We start from the raw sequence: 19,423 nt of genomic DNA on the forward strand, positions 1-19,423 counted from the left end.
TGACGAACAACAGAAAGCTGTGCCTTGACTTCTATTCTGTCATTTTCACGTCAAGTTGTCCTTTTGCAGGTTTCCCATAAAAAGATAAGGTGGGATCCTTCCTCCCAGGGTGAGGCAGAGCCTCTACCCCATGTGCTGTAGCAGAGATCTGGATGTAACCCCAGGGATGGCTCTTGCAGAAATAGCTTCATGAAACCCCCTGTGCTCTCGCAGACCGCGAGCACGTGAGCCGCTTGGTTTGACCGGTGCACAGGGTAGCGCCTGGTCCTTGTACCAGAGCCTGGCTCTCATCACCGTTACGAGTTAACACGGAAGCCACCTTCACACACACACGACTAAAACTGTCTAAACACAGGTTTCCACATGCGTATCTCCCTCCTTTCATTTGTGAATTTAACATAAACAACCTAATCTGGCACGTTGAAAGCTCTTTCCTTACCAAAAACCATTTCCCCTCCTGTGCACATTTTTAAATTCTCCAAGTGAGAGGTTGCAGATTGTTCTCACACAGACTTTCTCTTCCTTGATGAACTTCCCGTTTTTACTGAGAGGTAGGACTGTTTCCTTCCTCGGGACCCTGCTTGTTCTCCAGTGATAATGGCCACTTCTGTCCAGTCCCAATCCCAAGTACAGAGCCTGTACCTACAGATGGACATCTTAAAGCATGTCTTCACAATGCAGTTGTCAAGTAAGGCACTTTGCCAGTGCCTCAAAAACAAAGCAGTAGTGCTGGGATTTGCTGCCTTTGGTGGGTTCAGCTTGAAAACTGTTGGAGGTTGTCACTTCTGTGCCCTTGGGAAGATGCTGTGTGGGCATCACCCAGAACATATGACTAGTTTGCAAAAAAACCCCACCCCACAAGAGCTACAGCTCACAAGGAATAGTAGGAGTATTCCTGCTTCCCAAAGCATCAGTTCATTGATTTTTATTAAATTCAGAAACTGATCACGCAAATAGAGACCAGGAAGACAAAGGTTTTAACATGGTGGGCTTAAAGTATAAATCTACGACATCTATTACTCATCAGAGTAATTTAATATTCATTTAGTATAAAAATTGTATTTTCTTCTCTTTTACCCAGTGCTTGTCTAAACGGAGACCACTTATTAAGTGGTCTCTACGTGCAACAGTAGAACAAGACCTTTTCAGAACAACAGCAGTATCTAACACCAACCTAAACAGACCAATATTCTCATTTAACTGATTAATTTTGGAGACATTTTCCATTTAGTTGCAGCAATAGGATCTGCTTACGTGGAGGTCTCTCTCCTTCTCATGTCCTGACATCTTCTACATCCACAGGGGCATCAATAGTGGGGTTCTTCCAGAATGCAAGAAGACGGGCTGTCCAAAAAGGCACTGACTTTGGAAATCATTGTTCCTTTCCCCCTACACAAGGCAACCCCAAACTGAATGTCTGAGGACTCTCTACAAAGATGAAATTTATTTTTTTTTATGGACACTGTTGTTTCTATGGGGGATTTCATTATTGATACTGGCTTCCATGGAGAACAGCATATTTGATGTAGCTTCTTCAGCTCCTCTCGGGTTGTCTTTGCTACAGAGCATTAGAGCATCGAGCAAGGTAGATTTAGTATGTGCTTCAACATACATAGTCCAGGTATTTCTCCAATGCCTAATTTACTCATCAGTTTTTTTCACAGCTGATGATTGTTCCATTTAGAAAAAAAATTCTCAAGATGAAAAGTTCATAAATATGAACATACTTCTGTATGTTGAACATTCTTCCAAAATGGTGTTAACGTATCTGCCTGCAGCTATGTACAAATCAAGATGCAGTGAAAGCCCTAATGACAATGTTTAAAACCTCAGTCCTCAAATCCTATTGAAAGGATACATTTAACTTCCTTTGTTCAACAAGACAACTCAAAGCTGTTTTTCTGGAAGAGGAGGTAGAACCACAGACATAGTTTGTGAGCCTTTCAGATAAGGTAGGGGCACCCAGCTGGCATACATTCGTCAGCCTGAGCCAACATCAGCAAGCTTTGAGTGCTGCTGAAGATTGCAGAAGGCATTAATTTTATAAATACATTCTTGATAAACAGCAAGAATTATGGAGCAGGTCTGTTGTACAACAGCATTGCTGGAACAGCAACAGGTTGTGGCAGTGTAGCCATTCTGCATAGTGCAAGCCCTGACAGCCAAGATTTTTTACATCCTCAAGCACATGGTGAAGCCATTTCATTTATTATTTAGGTTCAGCCTCAGCAATGTAAAGCTCTGTGGTCAACACAGAATTATTACAGGTGGATAATAATAATGTGGTTTGCTGCTTCTAGCTACGTTTAAGCCTCACAGCTCACATTTAATTTTTAGCTGCATTTGAACGTCTCAGTTTTAAAAGAAATTTTAGGTTATGGACTCCTTATCTGCGAAACTGTTGTCCGTCGCTTTTTCATTTAACATTTTTCTAGTCAGAAGACATGATAACCACAAAAATGGGAGAAGCAATGTAATCTAACTACACAGTCAGAATCGAAATGTCTGCTACACAGGAACATTAATGTTCACCATTTGTTTGCTTGACATCAACTGGGGCATTAAGAATGGCAAATCATGCATGCAGAGTTGGTTAGTAGCACAGATTTTTGTCAACTTAAAAAAGATTAAAGATTTCAAATCAATTAAAGTAATTAGATTCTCAGTGTGGGGTGAAGGCATACACATTTTGCTGGCTTCAGAACAAACTTTGGGAGTTAATGGGAAACAAATATGCCTCCTGCAGCCTTTCGAAACGGGTAACTCTGCTGTCAACATTCAGCTTGAAAAAAATGTTATTTAGCTTGGAAAAAACCCCAAAAGTTGTACAATAACTGGGAGCCAAAGAAATGTGAAATGTAAAATCTGTATAAACAACCCAAGGTAGCTTACAAATACAGAAAAAAAGCAAGAAATATGAGCTGTTTTTTGAAGCAGAACACTGTTAAATTACTTTCCATGAGAAATTAACTTGTTATTCACAGAACGTTTCACTGTTGTCCCCTTAATTCTGCTTCTCTATCCTGATGTCCCTCACAGATAAGAACCTGGTCACAGATAGGGAAATTCAGGAGTCATTTTAGGACTCAGTTTAGGATTTTGCAAGTACAGATTTGCCCCAAGACAGTCAAATACATCATTTCTCACGAAGCCAAGCAAGAAAGTATCAATATGTAGGCTGTTTCCCAGCAGAGACTTAGAGCACCTTCAACTCTTCTGAAATCCAAAGCTGCCTCTTCTAACAGGGGATGTAGTAAACACTAAAAAACTCGTAGACAGTTCTCCAACAAGGCAAAGAGACATGGGTAAGGATGGGTAGCTACAATTACATCTCATCTTCATTCTACTACTCCTCTACTCTTTTCTCTTGCACTGCATTGTAAAACTAGAATCACAGTTATTCCTGAAGCTCTTTTTGCTGACTGAAAGGGTGTATATTCTGCCTCTTTGGGCTCAGCAGTGACAAATGGATTGCTTAATCTGGCTTGAGAGGTCTTCAGTTTTCTGTGTTTGGAAGTCCTTTATAAAGCAGAATGACTGGCAAGTAGAAAGACATCCTGGTGTCTACTGCATGCCTGAAAGGCACAGACTGACCTGCCACAAATGCAACAGCTTGCCAAGTTATCTGCTTTGATTCTGAGCAGCATTTCAAGCATAGGAAGTAAGCTGCCACTACTACTAAATGAGCTAAGAATGTTCACATCTCTCTAACAGTGAACCACTGCCACTTAGCTTAAAGCCCAACATTTCATTCTTTACACAGAATGGTTAAGAAACTTGGAATTATTTCACACTAAATATAGGGATATGTATTTTAATACATATTATAAATGCATTATGGAATACATGGGGGAAATATGTATTAAAAATAATCAGTGCAGTTGTACAGTTTTAATGTATTGCAAAGGTTGGATTTCAGAAACAGCTTCTACTGCTACTCTCGCACACAGCTACTCTTCCAAAAGTCTGTGTTGAGTATCTCTTACTGCCATACATCAATACAGCACACTCTCATTGAATTTCACATGAAGAGAATATTTCAGGATGAAAACTCTTTGTCTGGCTAACGATCCACTGCATCTCTGTAGATGCTACTCAGAACAATTATGAAATCCATTTAGTAAGACCACACAACTTTAAAAGTCCAGTATATTGAATAAAATAATTTTATTTGTTTGCTGTTTTTTTTTAACAAAGTTTATGGAATCTGAAAGTAGACGATAGAAGATAACTTTTAACTGAGACTTAATATGGGAGATTCTCTACCCAAAAATATGTCAAACACTAAGATCATAAAGAACTCCAAAGTTCTGTGCTATACTGTATGATACGTGAACGGGTTTTGAAAATACTTTCCCATTATATATTTTGACACAGTATGCACAAATTTAAAAAAATAAAATAAAAGTGAAGTTTAAACGCCTCAAGGGATTTCTTAGCAGTAAAGCCATCTGAAGAGCCATTTACAATCTGCGGTGACAAACTTCTATATAATCAAAATATTCCCTATTTTTAACAATGCAGAATAACCTGCTGAAGGCAACTCCCTATCGAAATGATGCCAGCAACACAGATCTGATTGTGTGACTCCAGCACTTAAAAAAGCACATTGGTTATACATGGCTTTTAACCTTGGGCTACAATTATGCTACCAGAACTAAATTCAAGTTTAAAATCAGTCATGTAGAGAGGTGTGTGTTGTCTGAACACTGTTTAGAGTCCTTGTTTTCCAGATTTGATGAAGGTGGTGAAGGCGCTCTGAGGTCCTTGTGCTTACATTCAGGGCGGGATGAACTTTGCGGATACCAGATTCTCCGATTAACGACAAACCGCAGATCCCAAAGTAGGCATGTAAAGCATCTGAAAGAAGAATGGGAAAGGAAAAAGAAAGTTATGTCAGGCTGAAACAGCCAAGTGTTCCTGGATTCCAACACCCCTGAATAATTACAGCCAAGGTAAACAAACAGGTGCTACATTTTAAACTTGAGTTTTAACAGAAGAAATAAATTTCTGCCCAAAGCCACCAGCGTGAACTGATAGTCTGCAGTCTCTAAAACTAGATTCTAGTTTTGTTTTACAACAATTCTTGTCCACTACTTTATTTCCTCTGAGTGCTCATACCAAACAGCAAAAGAATTTGAGCACCTGGAAACAATTTCTGTCTACAAAGCAAATTTTTTTTGTCAAACATGAAAGAATTTTTTGGCTGATTACTTGATGAACAGCTGACTACTGAAACACCAAAATTAGTGCCAATAGCTGCCAAACAGCAAGATTTAGAAGTATGAAAGAAGTCATTAATTTATCTAGCTTCCTCCCTTCCTGAGAGAATACCCCAAGGATAGGAATTCATGAGGTGGCTTGATAAGCTGTAGCAGATGGCTGCCACCAAAAAGGGATGCTCTTATTCCCCTGTCCCATGCTGTTCCTGCTGCCTACCTTCTACCAGCACTACAGCTTGGTGAACACCCTCCATGACCTAAAGCAATTGAAAAAACATGGAAGAAAGTTAACCCAAGTAGAAGAAAATGGACAGTTTTCTTACATTTTAGTGAATTCAACTGGATTGCAGGTTTTGATATATACCAAAGCTAGTGCAAAAAGGAGAAAGGACATGCCAGCCGTACTTGGGGAAGGCTGAGAGGAAAAGAAGTGAGCCTGCCTCCTCCGGGCAGCAGCAAGCCATTAGATTGGATTATCTGCCCTTGAAAGCACAGGCTAAAGATGGAAAGAGGATGTGAACTTAATGTCTCCTTACAAACTCTCAACACTTAGTAATCTTCCAGACGTGTCAGTAGATTCAATCCTAAAATGATGTTACAAGAAGGTATCTGGATAGAGAGACTGTGAAAGAAGGCTTCTGCTTATCAGCATTAACATGCAGACAAAAGCATGCTGAGCAGATACTTTCTGCAGGGTCAGCACAGGTTGTATGTCAGGCAAGGAGACCTCAACTTCAGGAAATACAGTATATTAACCCCTGTGGGCAGCTGCACTGATACCCACTAAAAAACATATACAAACCTAATTTCCTGTACATGGCTATTTGCTGGGTTTAACCATAAAGTTCAACAGTTGGGCAAATCCATGCTAACTCAATACTTGTTAGTTCTAGCCAACACACATATATGCAGCTTGTGTACTCCTTTGTTTCAAGCTATGAAATACACTGAGTTTTTCAAGGTCCAAAAACATAGAACCAAACATTTTGTTTCATAAGTAACTCACAAATACAGAATGCAGCATGCAACCTCACAACTGCTGCCTTAAAAAAGTAACAAAGTAACGTGTGCTTATGCTTCTACCAGATCAAATCTCACTTCAGTGTTTTACATGTAGTAATTGTGCACACTCATTTTCACCCTCTCACTCTTCTATGTTAAATCTTTTGATCTTTCTCTTGCATAACTGTAATTCACATGTGCTTCCAACTCTCTTATATTGCATATCATTTAAAGATAACAAGTGAGATGCATGAGAGTTGCAGCACAACCTCCTGGGGCATGCAGCAGTACACCTAGCAATTTCAAAGAAAAAATTATTTAAATATAGTCATGAGTTGTGCACAAGTCTGGAAAAAACCCCAAGTGGCTTAGGTATGTGTTCTAGGCAAATGTTGTGGATTAACCCCAGTGGGCAGCTAAGCACCTCACAGCCGCTTGCTCGCTTCCCCCCCTCTACCCACAGTGGGAGAAGAGGAAAGGAAGAGTAAAAGTGAGGAAACTCGTAGGTCGAGATAACGACAGTTTATAGGGAAAGAAAAAGCTGTGGGTGCAAGCAAAGCAAAATAAGGAATTTGTTCACTACGTCCCACTGGCAGGCAGGTGGGTGTTCAGCCACTTCCCGGAAAGCAGAGCTTTGTCATGCATAATGGTCAGCTGGAAGACAAACGCTGTAACTCCAAACGTCCCCCACTTCCTCCTTCTTCTCCCAGCTGTTACTGCTGCGCATAATGCCGTGTGGTATGGGGTACCCCTGTGGTCAGTGGGGGTCAGTTGTCCCGCCTGTGCCCCATCCCAGCTTCTTGCACACCCCCAGTCTGCTCGCTTAGCAGGGCAGCATCGGAAACAGAAAAGACCTTTACACTGTGTACGCACTGCTCCACAACAGCTAGAACATCAGTGTGTTATCAACACTGTTTTGGTCACAAATCCAACACACAGCACCATACAGGCTTCAAAGCAGAAAATGAACTCCACACTTAATGTGGTTTAATGTTTGCAACAAGTAGTATTAACACAAGGTAGCAGATCTAACCGCTTAACATGAAAGACCTGGAAAAAAAGATACTTATCAGTCACTTGTAAACAATGAACAGAACAAATACAATAGGTGTTCAGTTCTGTTTTGAAGTATGAATCTCCCTAAGCCAGTGTCCATGCCTGCTTTATAAAACAGTAATAATCCTACTACTACAATGATATTCAGAAGATTTTTCAGATAAAAGCCTTTCCTGTATTTGACAACCTGTAGATCACTCTAAACAAAACAACAGTCACGTCCTCATTCACTTTGTTATGCTCATGTTTTCAGAGGATTACTGGCATTTAAGAGTCTTTTGACTTTTGAAATTTATATACAAAGGCAAGAAAGTTTTCTAAGCTCACTGCTCAATAAGGACATTGGTCCAAACACTATTTTAAAGCAAGAAAAAGTGTTAAATAATGCTACTGGTCTCCAGAACCAACAATGTATTGATGTCTGTTAGCATGGGAACATCAGGGCTACAAAAAAATATTTCCCTGAATCATCAGTAGTGAAAAGTTACTTGCAACTTCTGAAGTCCATATAATATATAGATTATCACAAGCAGGTTTCTGCAATTTCTTCTAGTTTTCTTCCTAAGAATGTTATTGCAAAGACAAGTTGACTATCCAAATTTAAACAGAGCTTTTATAAAGCAGGACCTACAGAAATGCAAATTCTGAATTTATCTTGGACAGCATCTTTGAAAAAAATGACATTCTTAATTTGCAAATATTTACTGGAATATTCTGTCACATCTGAGTTTTGCAACAAAACCAAATTGAGGCCACTGTTATCAGCTTTACAAATGCCAAATGTTTCCACGAGGGTGAATCATTTCTGTCCATATTCAGCCTCAAGAGAACTATTAACTCATTTGCAAGATTACCCATACCGCTCTCATCACCTTCACATTTTGCATTTACACTGGAGTCAAGAGGACTGTGTACATTTAACCAACAGCAGGCTTTTGAGAACAATGGAGCTGCACAGATGCTTCATGTTAGTAAAGTGTAAAATCTATATTGTAGAAACATACAACAATAAAAAGACAGCTTGCCTTTCAGATACTAGACTGAGCTTTTAGGAAGCTCAGCTGTGTATGTATGACAATGAAATCACAGTTCCATAGAAACAATCTTTGCAATGCTGCATTTATAGTGATTCTTCACATTACAACTGCATGAACTTTTTACTCTTTCCTTCAAAACGTGAACACAGACTTATGTCACCATCTGCCTGAGGAAAGAATGCTGCAATAAGCCCACCTACCACAACAAAACAAAAGAGACCGTAAAAGCTTACTTTATAGGAAACAGCAGTATTCAGGCTGGAACACCACACAAATCAAAGGAAAACAGCTTTATTAGTAGTCTTGCCTTTCTCACATCTTATCTCAAACAATCACAGCTATGCTAAAAGGTTAAGGAACTTTGCACATGACTGGGTTTTTAAACAGATTTTTTAATTTCTAGCTCACTAACTAAATAGTTTGTCAAGATAAACAGAAATATTTCCTCCAAGTAATACTGACTGATCTATATAATGCAGAATAAATACAGCTAAGTCCTCAGGAATCCTAAGCTGGTTTTCAAGGCAGTGATGAGGGGAGCACATCTATCACAAGCACTGTGTTTTCAGTGTGGGTCCACCTTGAAGAATTCTCAACTGTTGTTCAAAATGAAATGATGAAAGGACAAAGTATCAGGCACTGATTCTGAGCAGACTCGTTCTTTATCATGACTAAATTTTTATTGTATTTGGTCAGTTTATAGATTGTTTATCTTTCCTGTAGAAAATGCCACTGGGCAATGCTACTGGCACGAAGTTCGTTTTCACAAGTTTGCAACACCTTCGTTGAATTCTAGCATCTTTTAAAATTATTTCAAATTAAAAGATTATAGCATCCACTTCCGAAAGGATAATAGTTAGTTTTCAGATATCCTGCATGTAACTGCTATGTGTAACTGCAGTCTGTAAACTTTGACTCTTTTTACATACATCAGTGACTTCTGAATAAGCTTAAAGGATTCCTTTGTTAAGGTCAAATGTTTTGAAATATTTCACTCAGATGATTTACAGAAGATACCTACTGCACAATATTGCCTTTAACTAGAACAGTTAAAACATATATCGAAGGGTTTGCCCAGCTCGAAATAGACAGTGATACTCTTTTAGCAATAGTGTAAACAACAACAGTTCATTTGCTCTGTGGCTGAACAATGAAAAACTATACCTTCCTTTTTCCACTTAAATCATGAAAATTTCCTATTTTAAGGTTTCTTTCTTTCCATTTGTTGAAGGAGACTGAGGAGAAAAGTTCCTTTACACTTCTCAGACATCTGACTGCTGGAATGTGTTTCTAGCTTAGAACACACTCATTGTAATTTTGAAAGGTAAATTTACCTGGATGGCTATCTGGCCACTTGGCAAATCCACCAACAAGGCGATCTTGAGTTGACAGGATGTAATTTCGGTTTTTCTCAAAATTTGTATATTGGAATATGTTCAAGAGCTGAAAAGAAATTACACCATTACAGTAATATACTAAATCTTAGCATATTTTTAACACTAAAATATAGTGCCTATTTATGAGATAAGCAGTGATAGCAATCTGGTAAACCTCCATATCCTACATTTTTGCAAGATGAAAGACCTTTATAGCGATCTGTGCATATTCATGCACTTGTGCCAAATATGTAACTGTTTTAAGCTAAGAAAAGGTATGATGCTTAAAGAAATCAAAACAAACCAACAACTATCCTGTAGCTGTTCTGTATACTACCTTCAGTGTTGCTCCCACCCAGAAGGAATAGCAAGTGTCTACAGGTTTGTTGGGTCGTCCATGGTAGCCATTCTGTTGTCTCATTATACACCACCTTCTTATTCTGTTCAGTTCTTTTTCTGAAAAAACTTCCTCCAGTTTACCCATCAAATACAGCGATGCAATACCACAGAATGTAGAGCCACCTGTGAAGAGAGGGTTGTTTCTGCAATGTTTTGATACCCAGATCTTCACTGAAGCCTGTATGATCTCAGTCAGAACTTTAACTAGGGCAGTAACAATTAAATCAATGGGTTTTTAAAAGTATGAAAGTGTTACTTTTAAGTCTAAAATCCAAATAAATAAAACCACTTTAGTTCAACACATATGTCAAAGGGGAAAAAAACTCAACCCAACTCTTGCACAAATAAACCTGAATTCATTTTCTTAGAGCTGGATTGCCTCAACGATGTGCAATTTACATTACACAGCAGTCCCAAAATAAGTAAATTGCAATGCAACAGAAAACATTTCTTCATATGTAACTTAAAAAAGACAGCTATTGAGATGCCAGCAGAGTGAAGCAGAGATGCCAAAGCCAGTCTCAGACACAATCCCCCAGAGGCCATAAACATACAGAATTGTCTGATGAACAGAAAGCCAAAAAAAAAAAAAAAGGTTTGGTTAATACTGTGAAAAGACTGCCAGACTCTCATCATTGCAATATACACAAATTACTCTTCTAAGGAATTTTTTGTTGTCAGGGAAACTCCATGGTAAAATTTGGAACTAGAAGAGAAATTTATGTTCTTTGTCTGTGTATCATGGCCATCACTTTTTAAAGCCCATCAAAACTCATTCTGAGTCTATTACCTGATATGATAAATTTACAGCCTGTGAAAGGCTGTAAGAAAGCTGTTGATACAAGACTGCGGGCCCAAAGTTCCTTACACTATTCTAGTGCTAGAAGACCCCAGGTACTCTAAGGTTATTTTCATTCTGATGCCGAAACCCAGCAGGTGAAGGATGCTGAAGTAATGCTACCTGTTATCACTAGCATTCTACAGTAACTTAGTTAAAATATACCCCTAGGTATTTAAAAAAATTAGTTAAGTTTTTCAACTTTATCCATCCTGCAGGAAGAAAACAGATGGAATCCTCTCAAAACTCAATACTAAGGATAAAGCTAGAAAACATTCAATAGATTTCATATCAGTCACACAAAAGTCAATAGCTTCTCTGTGACAAGCAGACCACTACTTCATAGCACAGAAACAGTTTGCCTAAAAATGTTAGTCCCTTGGGAATTCCTATCTTTACAACTACCAACTGTTCACAAAAACTAACTGCTACTTCAAGATTTGAATCCCCAATGGATGCTGTAATCTATCAGCGGAAATGTTTCTAGGTTTTGTGAAAAGCTGCTGAAATTGGAGATTATCATGTGCATTGCACAAAATCTCTTGCAGATAAATCCACAGAGTAGCAATGGTACATGTGGAAAAAGTTGCTCTGTCAGCAGAGATAAGAACTACAGCCAACACATTCAACAAAACATTCATGAGGTAAGATTAATGGAGTGCATATAGTAAGAACCCGTCTGGTCTGATATTAAGCTGGAACTAAGGGAAGAAGACAGATGATACTCTGGAAGCATGTTTTGGATTTGCTCCTCCTCATCCCACTTTCTTAAAATCAGAAAAGAAGGAAAGGCATGACATACTCCACACCTCTTACAGTCTTTTCAAGCCCAGTCTTAAAAATAGGTTTTTAACATCTTACCGTGAGATTCCAGTCCAGCTCCCTGTGCCAGGCCGTTATCATAAGACTGAAGAAAAAAAAACCCACAAACCAGTTACTTTAGAACCACATCACTTTCACAGACAATGCAATTTCTCAGTTTACTAGCAAAATTATCATCAGATCATAACCACCATTTAACCTGATTAAATTCTGAACCTACGCCTCAAAAAGCTCTTGGCACAAAACAGTTAACAAATCATCCTTGTTTCAATGCAGGCAGCTTTTATGACTTTCATGGACTTAATTTTAGTTGCTATGTATGTTGAAAGTCTGAAAATGGGTAAACATGTCTTTGCCAAGCAGGGAAAGCATGTGATGGAGATAATCATTAAAGAAAAAAAAAACCCCAAAAACCATTTTTGTCTTTTTAAAACGAGAAAACGGGTATGAAATTCCAAACAAAATGAAATGGATAAATTAAATCTGTCTCTATCCCAAAAGCTGCTTAAAATACAAAAAGGCAAAATGCAAGGTACTACTGTGTATACAATACTCAAGTACAAGAAATTCTTTAGGAAGAAGCAAGGACCTCAGGCTTTAAAAAACCTGAAGACCCTGGGAGGAGAAGAGGACACCAAAAGTGACAACATAATAAAGCGTATTATTGGACTAAACTTAACCTGCCCTATAAAATATTACTGTTAAAAAATGCCTTAACAATGTCGAAAAATCACTTTGTTAAGTGAAAGAAAAAGGCAAAGCTCAAGTCTGATGAATGAAGCACCAAGAATATTATAGAACAGGTCTGTTACCAGCAATCTAGATGCAGATGATACTGTATATATAGGAATCTTTCTTCCCTAAAAATTCATTAGCTCATTTTGCATGATAAGAAATAAGAGATCACACTAAGTTATTCATAAAATGGAAAATGTTTATTCTACAAGGGTTCACAGAATACTTACTAAATTACCACTGGACAAATACCAAAACTATTCAGTAGGAAAAAAAAATTAAGTTTAACTTTTCAAATAAAATTACACATTCTACGTCTTCTATATTAACTGCTCAATTAATAATTGGTTCAAAATTTGATCAGACCGTTAGAAAGCAAATTTAACTTGCCAGCTCCCCACCCTCCTCCAATTACTCATGTGTTCTCCAAAACATTTAACTACGTAGGTAGTAGATAGAGGACACTTTGACAGACCACTAATGACTCCCATAACCCTAACCAAAGAACAGCTACAGGAGCTAGCATTTCTTTAGGAATGACCTATGGATTATTACGTGGATCTGTTCTCAAGGCTGACATTGAGAAGAAAAAAGGAAACAGAAGCAGACACAGAAGCTACATGAAAACTGTATTCCTCAGTTTTTGAGTTGTTGCTACAAGTTGAAGCAACTAAAAAGATTAATATCTGATACATACAATTCAAGCTGCAGCTTGACCTTCTAAAGTTTGAACCAGTCAATTTTAAGTAATCTCTAGGAACATCTGAATGTTAAAACATACAGTGTAAACTCTTCACACTGTCTTTTAAGAACACAATGCAAATGTGTTACCACACTCCACAGACCCACTAATTGCTAAGCAAAGGCAAGCTGATTAGCAAAGCTATGCTGGCAAAGCTAATTAACTCTACAAACAGTAATTGTAAGAGGAGGTGGTTTGCTTTATGTATGACAAAGTAATTAGCTACGGAGAAAAGCTGTTAAGTGGGCATCCCAGACAGTGTACTATGTTGGGCTGTACAATTAGCTTGAAATTTTAATAGACAATAGTTGACCTTTGTCTGACTGGTGCCTATTTACTTACAGACAGCAGCTGCTCTCTGGGGACTCATGGGCATTAAAGTAGGGAAATATTTTTGTTTCTTTGTCCTTTTGAAAAGTCCCAGGAAATTATATGCGAAAGAGGCTCTAGGTTACTGCAACATAAAAACTGCATAATTAAACACTATCCCCAGGAAATGTGTAAATCCAATTGGGTACAATCTTTGCTTCACAGTCTGAAAGTTTCACAACCAGCTTAATTGTATCAATGGACTCATATACCTGCATTTCAAGAGGACTCTACTACACTAAAAGCAGCAGATGCTATCCTTAAGCTTCTTGCAATATTGCTACTTAAAAAACAAATTTGTGGTAAACCAAGCAATGCTGCAAAAGGCAGTGTATTTTAGAGTCTGTGGAAGTCATTCAAAATTTCAGCATGTGTCTGTTGTTTTTCTGACTTTTGAATGTGAAAGCCAAAAATCAACCTATGCTGGTAAAAATTGTGTGACTGGAACCTGACTATTTCACTGACAATAAAACTGATGCAGAATTATTTTTGTGACCAGTATTATATAAGCACTTTTCAGTAAAGAGATACAAAGAGGGCTATCCGTTCTGTATGAAGATTCAATTCTTTTTAACACACTTCCTATTCCAAACCAAGGAACACCATTACAATCTTCTGCTGTTCTTGACATGCCTAACGAGAATAAAACCTAAAAAAAAGAATAAATTCCAAAGAATAAGCTAAAAAATCCAAAAGCTTATTACAAAGATTACTGTATTTAACCAGCCGTGTTACTCTCCATCGAGATTAGTTGCACTTCACATGTATTCCAATTTGAATAACTGAAAAAAGTTTGTGAACTATAACTTGCTTCATCTATGCACAAATGAGGACATATAATACTAAAACAAAACCACACCATCCTGTCACAGAAGTTTACTACTGAGCAATGCGGTCTCTTTTGTTTTATAATTAATGGAAGCACCAGAATGAGGTGATTTTGTAGCAAAACAGGATTAAGCATTTGCAAGAAAGTCTATACCAATTCACTGTATCATTAGTTACACAAGGAATAACAAATGAAATAATCTCAAATAGAGTTTACTTTGAATTGTAATATATAGAGGTTATTTTTAGCACTATCTACAAAACCTTAACAGGAGAAATCAAGCTAACATTCTTGGACACCACATTTCACATTTGCTGTATTTAAGAAATACACTTTAAGAAAATACTTGGTTCATGTGATAGGTAATCAAATTGGAATACATCTCAAGAAGGATCATGGAAAGAGATAAATGCGAGGAAGGAACAATCACCACTGTGAAATGACTTTCACAAAGGGCTACTCCCCTAGCGTTTGAGACTTCTACAGACATCTTTGACTCTACCATGTGACCAAGCGGGACACAAAAGATTTTGTCTATTTGCCTAGAAGTGCCTGACACTTTGCAACCTCATTAGTGCACTGAAATACGGGTCTGACCAAACAGTGGCACACTCAGAAAACCCAGATAAAACTAGTGTACATGTGCATACCAACTCTGCAGTGAATTAACAGTACACCAACATTTTAAAAGAAGTTCTACTGAACACAGAGTATAGTCAAGCTACCAATTCACAGTAAACCTGGGCAAAAATACAGCATCTCTCGTTACATGTTAGTACATGCTAAGACAACTACTGCATACAGAAAACTGTTTACAGGATCTCTTTAAGCTACTTTCTGAGGTAGGAAAAGACACTGTCTCGATGATAAGCCACAGTGTCTTCTGGACTTCAGCTATGCCCAGAGCCCAGTTTTACTTCACTGGTCAACTGAAGCCCTTCCAAGAGGTCTTGTCCTGTTCAGGCTTCAATTTTTTTACATTTTTTTTTAAAGTGGTGTCAATTTTCCCAGTAGGAACATAAGAATTGGAATTTGCAGGTACAAGGATTAGGGCTAAGCAAACTATAAATTTCTTCAAGATCACTGCATACAGTAAATCTCCAGTGCCATTTCAAAGCTTCAAACTTCCAAAAAATCTCCACTTGCCTGTTCTATCAATGCCTCATATGATGCTCTCTAGTTTTTGTCTTGCAGATAATTGCTCCTTGCTCATTTCATCTTTTCATTGCTACTTATAACTTTACATACCTCTGTCACGCTCCACTTAATCATGTCATTTCCAGAATGAAGAGTCCTAGTATATCAACCTTTTACACAAGCTGGTTTGTATTTCTGATGATTCAACTCCATTTTCTCTGTACGCTTCCTAGCTCCACCATACCCTCTGGGATCTAAACTGCCCTCAAGTGTGCAAAATGCTAACAGTTGATGTGATGTATAGAACAACACTATGAGGATTCTGCTCTTTGGTTTTGTTCTCTATTCTTTCTTAATATTTGATTCTCCCATTGTATCTCTGCTCAGCTATCTGATTTAAGGCTAATCTCAGTAAAGACAAAGGTCCAGCAAGGATCAGAGGATGAAGAACCCTCCTGACCTAATCAGTGAAAAGTGAGCTCCCTGACTTGGTTGCTCCCTCAGACAGTGAAAGGAGAATGGATAAATCATTGTCCCTGGGTGAAATCCACGGAGAGGATTCAGCAGGTATATTCTTACCCTGGAAACCCCTGCTAATTCAAGTGGCTACTAACTACTGGGGTACAGGGGCACCTATGGGATACAGGGGAAGAAAATTCTGGGATTATATAAAACCTGTTAGGGGGTGTTTTCTGGGGAATGCAGGTGTATGCACAACTTATTATGGGATGGCTAGGGAAAGGACCAAGCAGACTGGGGAGGAACAAGCAAGGCAAAACAGAACGAAAAAGGGGATAAAAGGTACTAGTAGAGTGTGAACAGACTGCTGGTCCATATGCTTGTATGACTGAGCTCTGCCCTTGATCATCTTGATCGGTCCAAGATTTATTAAAACCTATTTTTAGCTATCTTCTGCAGACATGCACTAGCTGTCCTGAGTGTGCACGCATATGAATGCTAGCAAACTTTAGGCCCAAATAGCTGTTGGGTAAGACAGGCGGTCTGAGTACCAGCAACTGGAGTGGGACCACGAATCTCAGGGGCTTGTAGGCTGACCTGACGTAAGTGGGGGAGAAGACACAGGTCGTAGGGGACAGTTGGTGGATGGACTATCACCACCAAGCACAGCATCAAGGCTTTCTCTTTTTTTCCACTTCACCACCCACCAGCAAGTAGGCTGGGGATGGGGAGAAGTTGAGAGGGGACACAGCCAGGACAGCTGAATCCAACAGGCCAAAGGGATATTCCATGTGTTGTAACCTCATGCTCAGCAATAAAACTGGGGTAGCAGAAGAAGAAGGGGTGGGGAGGAGGGCGGTGTCTGCCAAGGTGGCTGATGCCTGGAGACTGGCTGGGCATCAGTGTGCCTGTGGGAGGTGGCGAGTGACTGATTTGCCTTTGCATCACTTGTTATTTTCGTCTTTTCTTCACTTTCTTTACCTTGATCTATGAGTTTTCTTGCCTTTGCTCTGCCTATTCTCTCCCCTGTCCTGCTGAGGGGTGTTGGGAGGAGTAAGCACACTAGAAACATATTAAAAGGCTTTAAAAGCAATGTAGGTGTGATACTATAAAGTTTTGTTCATACTTTCAATTCCAGTATGCAGGCTAATGTCTGCATTTCATATATGAAAGCACTACATATAAATTAGACTGATTTCAAATTTTTTAAAAAAAAGAACATATGAAGACAATTATGTTCCTAACCAGTCTATGGCAGAGTGCAAGAAACCTTCTTATGATGTACAGTAAGAAATGCTTATGCATCTACGTACCTCCTTAAAAAAATAAACAAAAAATAAAAACCAATTTGGTCTGAAGCAGGAGATCAAGTCTTTTTTAGACTTGGTTCGCACTTAAATTTTACAATCTCACTGCTGGCAGCAACTACTAAGACACTGGTTTACAACAAAAGCTGCATGTCCTCATAAATTCAGCTCTTTTTTTATGGACCAGAGTAGTTTTCAAGATTACTCAGCTTCTTTGAAAAACATTTATTTTAATCTTGGAAAATTAAACTAATTTAAACTAATGAAAACATCATGAAAAAACCTGAAAACTCTTTTGCTCAAACCAAGTACGAAGACAGCTTGCACAGACACTGAAAAAATTATGTATATACTAGTATTGTCATTCATTCCAAAAATCTAATAAATAAATAATGAAGTGCATATCTGGAAACACTTATTAAGCTTGAACTGATGTAAATAATTAGTTTTTCCTTTGATTCTGTATATCATTTTAAAAGCAGGACTACAGTTCATTGAAATGTGAGAATTTTATTGATGCAGTGCTTTATTCAGACACCTTTTCCTAAGTTATAGGAACATCAGGCCCCAGTTTTCAAAAACTGGCTTGCAATTCTAAATTCAGTTTTAAAGAAAAAAGATCAGGTTTAAGTGGCAGTGAACAAACACACTAAATGGAATTATCTTGCTAGCACACACGTTACAATGAAAATAAAAATGCAAAAAACAATGTACTTTTTCATTTTCAACTTTCTAAAGTAGTAACAGAAAGAAAAAAATTACCACAGCATTTCAATTTGGATGGAGGTTCTTTTTAGTCATAGTTAAGAAATGAAGCCAGTAACTTTAAAATGCAGTAAGAAATAACACTGCGCATACTCACCATACTTCTTCTAATGTAGTCTATTGCTTTTTTCATATCCATGCCTGACCAGTTATTGAGCATGTAGCAGATGCAGGAAGCACAGTACACAAACCTCATATCATTCTCACTTCCCTCCAGCACTGCACAGAAACTGAAAGAAAAGTTTCCGTCATTATACACTTGTATAGCCTGTTGTATCAGAAAACATGATAAGCAGTTCAAGGAATTGCATCATTTTTCCGTCAAAAATTAGTGACTTCTATTTACAGTGTTCACATAATCCAAAGATATGCTAGATTTTCTTTTTAGAAGATGTGATTCTAACTAAGCCAAGCAAAATGAATAGAACTATTGACATTTAGGGGCTTTACTGCTTTATTGCTTTATTTCCAGCAATGTAATGACACTGGTCTTTAATTATTCAAAGATGTTAATGCTTACAGTTTTTCACCTATCACAGTATGTACTGATGTATGAGTTACCATTTTAACACTTACTGTTTTGGGCAGAATTTTTTGCCTTCCTAGAAATCTTAATAGCTCACAAGGCTTTCATTCCTGACTGCAACTTCAGGATCAGTTTCTCATGTATGTGCAAATGCAATTGTCATTACTACCAGTTCTAATACAGCTGATGAAAATTACCTACAATCCATTTTTTTATTTCTTATGGCTATAATCTTTCCAAACTATATGAACATTTTGAAGTTGCTGTATCTGGGTTACCTAGGTACAATCCTGTGCTCTCTTAGAGACTCTTAAAATGAAGATGGAGGCTGTGATTTGCTGCCTGACAAGCCTCCATTCGGTTCAAAGAGCTGGTTAGTATATTTTGATGACTTAATCACTTGCAAGAAGCCAGCACAATAGAATATTTTGATGAGTCCTCCTGACAAATCTCTTCTAAAAAAGAAAAAAAAAAAGGTATTTCTGACTTTACAGTCTTCTATGCACAACTATCACCACTATGACACTCCCTCTTTGACCTTGCAATTCAAGTATGTACCTCATTATCTTCTTGCATAGAAAAGCCTCCAACATTTACTGGGAGATACTTTCATCTCTCCTAACCCCAATGACGACAGGCCCTGCTCTCTGCAGCTCAGAGAATATAAAACACAGGGTCATGTATGTATCAGTCTGTACATTAAAACCACACACGATACAAACATTTAGAAGAGGTTAATGGCATGAAGCTTATTACTGTAATCAGGCAAGATGACAAGTAACCACTTCAAGATGCTAGTGGG

General features: G+C 38.1%; 1 protein-coding gene across 1 annotated transcript in view; it reads right to left on the reverse strand.

Annotated features, from left to right (window-relative positions):
- Nucleotides 1-4,679: 4,679 nt before the first annotated feature.
- Nucleotides 4,680-19,423, reverse strand: part of PGGT1B (protein geranylgeranyltransferase type I subunit beta) — a gene marked incomplete at both ends in the record, with an annotated part of 45,128 nt that continues 30,384 nt past the window's right edge. Inside the window, 6 exon segments of the mRNA XM_082013323.1 lie at nt 4,680-4,726; nt 4,729-4,860; nt 9,652-9,760; nt 10,031-10,215; nt 11,792-11,837; nt 18,193-18,325. Coding sequence (XP_081869449.1) covers nt 4,680-4,726; nt 4,729-4,860; nt 9,652-9,760; nt 10,031-10,215; nt 11,792-11,837; nt 18,193-18,325 — 652 coding nt within the window.

This window comes from Phaethon aethereus (genome assembly GCF_964289735.1).
Source record: "Phaethon aethereus genome assembly, chromosome: Z".
NCBI lineage: Eukaryota > Metazoa > Chordata > Aves > Phaethontiformes > Phaethontidae > Phaethon > Phaethon aethereus.